Source organism: Marmota marmota, unplaced genomic scaffold (genome assembly GCF_001458135.2).
Source record: "Marmota marmota marmota unplaced genomic scaffold, marMar, whole genome shotgun sequence".
NCBI lineage: Eukaryota > Metazoa > Chordata > Mammalia > Rodentia > Sciuridae > Marmota > Marmota marmota.
Window position 1 is genome coordinate 1357223 of NW_026000253.1, and position 6154 is coordinate 1363376.

At 42.6% G+C, this 6154-nt stretch overlaps 1 protein-coding gene across 3 annotated transcripts in view; it reads left to right on the forward strand.

The window, feature by feature from the left end:
* The window catches only part of Otud5 (OTU deubiquitinase 5), a 30310-nt gene that overhangs the window by 17549 nt on the left and 6607 nt on the right, over nucleotides 1-6154 (forward strand). For 2 of the 3 annotated variants that reach the window (XM_048796642.1, XM_048796643.1), the window contains 3 exons: nucleotides 1779-1843; nucleotides 1931-2087; nucleotides 2186-2334. In XM_048796642.1, the coding sequence (XP_048652599.1) occupies nucleotides 1779-1843; nucleotides 1931-2087; nucleotides 2186-2334 (371 nt within the window). Of the gene's footprint in view, nucleotides 1-1590; nucleotides 1664-1778; nucleotides 1844-1930; nucleotides 2088-2185; nucleotides 2335-6154 lie in introns of those variants that run through there. The other variant, XM_048796644.1, reaches the window with a different exon arrangement.

The following is a 6154-nucleotide window of genomic DNA, read 5'->3' on the forward strand; positions in this document are numbered from 1 at the left end:
GGGGGGGGGGGGAAGTGTGGCCACAGAAGCCACATCCTTGTTTACATCAGTGAAGGGGCTACCCCTTCCCGCCTTTATAGTCCCCACCCCCAACTCCTCAGTTCTCTTTACTTTTAGGAGGACTTGAGAGACATGGGCCTGGGTTCTATCTCAGAGTAGCCTTTGTCTCTTTATCACTCAGAATCCTCCTGTGAGGGCAACAAAGGATTTCTTCTGGCAGGTCTTCAGAGAGGTAGACTGCTGGGCATGGAAGAGCTCTGCAGTGTTCCCTTTGTGCCCTGACCCTGTGCCCCAGGGAGATCCCATCACAGCAGTGGGCCCCTCTGGGGAAACAAAGGGAAATTCCCTCTTTGTGGCAGCCAGTGAATATGAGGCTTACCTAATCTTCAAGCCCACTTTAATTTCCTAGGGAGAAGCACTCTCTGCCTGCCGCCCCAAACTATCTGTTCAGCAAACTGTCCCTGATTTCCTTTTTTTTTTATTGGCACAGGGCTGGGGGTGGGCTTAAGTGGGAACTGCCTCCTGCCTTCAGTAGGACTGTGCTTAGGCTGAAGTCTTGTTCACACTTTTTATGAATGTGGTGATAGAGGTGCCCTGAGTGTGTATGTGGGGACTATGCTGAAGAACATAGTTCGGGGGGGGGTGGGCAGTTATGTAGCTCCATGTTAAAGGGCTTACCTAGCAGGTGCATAAGGCCCTGCCCCACAAAAAAAAGGAAAAAGAAGAAAAATATAAGAACATATTGATGTTTGAGAAGTGGGCACTGAAGAGGATGGGAAGAATGTTCTAAAGAGAGGGAATAGCATGTATGAAGATCATCAATAGGGGAGAAGGAACCTGGTTTCTTCTCCCCTTAGTTGGACCAAGTCCTGTGGCACCTGGATCATTTGGGCCACAGGCTGCTTCTCCTGAATTAGTCTGAATTTAGGTGCATGTGTGTGTCTTAAATTTCTTAATAGACTGTGTGTTCCTGCAAGGATTTTACTAAGTCCAGTCACCTTTGCAGTATCCCACATTTACGCCTCACCATGAGGAGTCCCTGATTCACTGAGCCACTTCTCTGTCCCAAACCCATTGCTAGTCACTTTATACCTATTGTCTCATTTAATCCCCATGAGAGGCCTGCCAGGTCATCATCCATCTTGTTTACATTTTACAGGTGAGACATACAGAATCTCAGAACACCTAGGTCACTTGACTTTGTCTTTCCAGTTAGCTCACTAGTATCTGAAAGAGATGGGCCAGAGCTATTTCCTTTTTCATTACCGTTTTTTTTTTTTTTTGAGGTGCTGGGTGGTGAACCTGGAGCATTATGCTTAGCATACTCTATCTCTAAGCTGAACCGCCCAGCTATACTTTGTTTTTAACCTATAGTGGCCATGCTCACTCCTAGGAGTGGGAAAAACTGAATTCCTGAGTTGAGTGTCATGGACTGACCCTTTGTGACCTAGAGCAAGTTACAGACTGACCCTGAGCCTCAGTGTCCTCATATAGGTGGGAGTGTGGAATGGATGGTGCCTGAGGCCAATGGTTAGACTTAGATTGTTGTTGATTTGTTTCAGCAGTCAGGCATGCCTTAAAACAATCATCTGCCTGAGAGACCTGTGGTTGTATCCCTCATGATCCCATTCCAGCCAAGGGCAAGAACTCTACAGGCCTTGGGGTAGGAAAGGGAGTTTTCCTCATCCTCCTGCCTGCCCTCCCCCAAAGATGTTCTTTGACTTGGAACTCTTAACCAGTGGCAGATCTGATCCCAGCTTTTCTTTTGTCCCCCCTAGCTGACCAGGTATATGGAGACCAGGACATGCATGAAGTTGTACGAAAGCACTGCATGGACTATCTGGTGAGACCGTGGGCAGGCCTTGGGGTAGAGGCAGGGCAATAGGATCTCCTCTGCATGCAGACCTTCATCTTGCAATCTGTTGTGCAGATGAAGAATGCCGACTACTTCTCCAACTATGTCACAGAAGACTTTACCACCTACATCAACCGGAAACGGAAAAATAACTGCCATGGCAACCATATTGAGATGCAGGCCATGGCAGAGATGTACAACCGTCCCGTGGAGGTGTACCAGTACAGCACAGGTACTTCTGTAGTGGGTAGGTGAGGGACTAATGGTGCCTCATCTGAACCTGCCATACCTGGCCCCCTGTGGATGCTCCCTCTTTGTCTTTCTCTGCAGAACCTATCAACACATTCCATGGGATACACCAAAATGAGGATGAACCCATCCGTGTCAGCTACCATCGGAACATCCACTATAATTCAGTAGTGAATCCTAACAAGGCCACCATTGGTGTGGGGCTGGGTCTGCCATCATTCAAACCAGGGGTAAGTTGTTCCCTGTGCCCAGTATGGCTGTGGATATGGAGTCTTGGTTCTGCCCCTAGCCCACAAAAATGTCCTGTCTTCTCTGTCATTCTCCTGTGAGGTCTCACCTCTGTATGAAATTAGAGAATTACAGTAGATATCTCTCAGGGTTCATTTGTGGTCTTTATTTGCCTGTCCATGAGCTGTCTTACCCATCTTGTATGCCTGTTGATGGCTGGCATTTTAGGATGTAGAATCCTGTTTGGGAACAGTAAGCCAGGACATGTTTGATGTCCCCATGGATTTTTCTCCTTGACTCAGAAGTTACAGATAGCAGGGGTCACAGAAACTTGGAATGTTGCCCTGGCCCACCACTTACTAACTGTGGCTCCTAGGGCAGATTGTATAAGCACTCTGGGCAGAAGCCTGACTGATACACAGAAAGCACTTCCCACTGGGCCTGGGACCTAGTAGGTGTCAGAAGGTAGCTTTATATTTTTTTTAGTACATGCTGATGCTCATGTTCATTCATATTCTCTCCCTCTCTCTCATCAGTAGTCATCAACTGAGGATTTTGAGGTCTTTTATTCAGGTTTCACTTCCTACAAACAAAGTGCTTCTGCCTCATTTTAGGAAATACCTTAACACGAACAAACCCTCCAGCACAGGGGATTTTTTTATTTTTGTTTAATTTTAAATAAACAATTTTAGAAAAGTCTTAGGTTTACATAATCATTGGAGGATATTACAGAGAGTTTCCATATGCCCCACTGTCATTATCATGTTATAGTACATTTGTCATAATTAATGACCCATATTGATGTGTTGTTAAAGACCAGACAATTCAGATTACTTTGGTTTTCCCCTGATGACCTTTTTTCTCTTCTAGGGTCCTATCCATCATACCACCTTACTTATTTAGTTGTCATATCCCTTTAGTTCCTTGTGGCTATGACAGTTTCTCAGAATTTCCTTGTTTTTGATCTGTTTATCAACCCTGTAAGTTTTTCCTTTTATTTAATGTCATAAAATTGGAATCATGCAGTAGATATGTAACTGTTTTAAAAAAATACTTAGTTTTAGGTGGACACAATATCTTTATTTTTTATTTTTATGTGGTGCTGAGGATCGAACCCAGTGCCTCATGCATGCTAGGCAAGCACTCTACCACTGAGCTACAACCCCAGCCCAGTATGTAGCTTTTTCAGGTTGTCTTTTGCACTTCACACTATGCATTTAAAATTCATCTATGATTTCCCCTGGTTTCACTGCTCATTTTCTTTTTCTTTCTTTACAAATTTAAATGTTTTGGGGCTGGGGATATATAGCTCAGTTGGTAGCATGCTTGCCTAGCTTGCACAAGACTCTGGGTTCAATCCCCAGCACCACCAATACAAAATTTGAATGTTTTGGCCTGAGGATGTAGTGCAGAGGTAGAACACTTGCCTAGCAAGCAAGAGGAGGTCCTGAGTTTAGTCCCAAATACTGCAAAGTGTTTTTTAAAGTATTTTAATTGTTTGGAACAGTTTAAATTTACAGAACAATTGAAGAGGACATTTAACCCCACCCCCTACAGTTTTACTATTATGAACATCTCTGGTGACTCTGGCACATTTGTTACAATGTGTGAACCAATACAGTATTATTAACTGAAGTCACTATGTCTCCTTCAGTTCCTTTGTCTGTGACAGTTTCTCACACTTTCCTTGTTTTGATGACCTTGACAGTTTTAAGGAGTACAGGTCCAGTGTATTGTAGGAAGCTTCACTTATGGAATTTCTCTGATGATGTGGGGTTTTTTAAAGAATTTTTTTAGGGCTGGGGATGTGGCTCAAGCGGTAGCGCGCTCGCCTGGCATGTGTGCGGCCCGGGTTAGATCCTCAGCACCACATACAAACAAAGATGTGTCCGCCGAAAACTAAAAAATAAATATTGAAAAACTCTCTCTCTCTCTCTCTCTCTTAAAAAAAAAGAATTTTTTTAGTTGTAGTTGGACATAATACCATTTATTTATTTATTTTTATGTGGTGATGAGGATAGAACCCAGCGCCTCACACGTGCTAGGCAAGTGCTCTACCACTGAGTCACAATCCCAGCCCCTCTGATGATATTATGATTAGACTGGGGTTGTGTCTTTGGGGAGGAAGCTCACAGAGGTAAAGTGTCATTCTTGTTACATTATATCAAGGACATATACTGACTATGGCTATGGATGTTGTCCTTGATCACCTGACAGAAGTAGTGTTTGTCAGGTTCCTACAGTATAAAGTTGCTCTTTCCCACCATTTTCATACTGTATTGTGTGGAAGGAAGTCACATTTAAGGAATGAGGACTACCTTCTATCTTCCTTGGGGCTATTTGGAATTCTTTTGATTGAGAGATCTCTTATTCCCATTTATAAATTTATTCAATAACCCGTTTATATAAGTATGCACTTAAGGGTTATAATACAACTTGATTTTAATTATCTTGTTGCTCAAATTGTTCCATATTTTTTTGTGTGTGTGGTGCTGGGGGTGGAACCAAGGTCTTCCAAGCAAGAGCTCTACCACAGAGCCACACATAAACCCCACCCCCACCCCTATTGCAAAGTTTTTTTTACAAAACACTTCCTTACTTTTTGGTGCTATGAGGTGTTCCAGGTTCATCTTTTATATTTCCTGTCCTACTCCTAGAAACAGCCATTTTTCCAAGAAGCCCTGGAAATATATGTGTGTGTATACTAATCTGTATATGTATATACACATATAATCTATAAGTGTTTCTGTATGTAACCATCTGAATGGACAGTAATCTTAAACATGAGGGTTTTAAAAAAATTTTGTCATATGGACACAATACTTTTTAAAAATTTATTTTTATTTGGTGCTGAGGATCAAACCCAGTGCCTCACACTACCAATGAGCTACAACTCCAGCCCTAAACTTGAGTTTTTATTGCTATCTCCCACTTATATGTTTGCCTTGTGCATTATTTTAGCCTTCTACCATTGTTCATCAGTAAATTCTTACTCCACTGGTGAGAAAGGCTGGCTTCACTCTTCAACCATTCGCTAATCTGCTACTTGAATAGAGCACAATGATATGCACAGTTCCTTTTGTCTTTGGTTTTACAGATTCCATTCATTTCCAAAGTGATTTGGGCCTCCAACCTCTTCCCCAGGTCCTTGCATACATTTGTAATTCATTTGTGAATTCTTTTGTCACATTCTGCATTCCTTGGTAGAATTTCCCCACCTCCTAATTGATTGTTTTTTTAAATCCGCATACATTAAGCTTTAGCCTTTGTTTTGTAAATTTCGAGGGGTTTTGACAAATGCTTAACAACTTCATGTATACATGCATTACAAGATCATTTAGAGTAGTTTCATCACTCTTAAAATTTCCTATGCTCCTTATGTTTGCTTCTCCCTTCCTCCCCTTCCTGCAACCATTGATCTGTTTATTGGCCGGTATTGCCCATTTCAGAATGTCATGTAACTGGAATCATACATATGTAGCCTTTTTTTTCTCTAAGAATTAGGGTTGTAGAATTAGGGCCTCGCAAGTGCTAGGCAAGCGCTCTACCGCTAAGCCACAACCCCAGACCAGCTTTTCTTTTCTTTTTTAATATTTTTTTGGTTGACAGTGAACCTTTAATTAATTAATTGATTGATTAATTTATACGTGGTGCTGAGAATTGAACCCACTGGCTCATATATGCTAGGCGAGTGCTGTATCACTGAGCCACAACCCCAGCCCCCATATGTAGCCTTTTCAAACTGCTTCTTTGGGGCTAGGGTTGTAGCACAGTGGTGGAACGCTTTCCTAGCACTTGTGAGGCACTGGATTTGATCCTCAG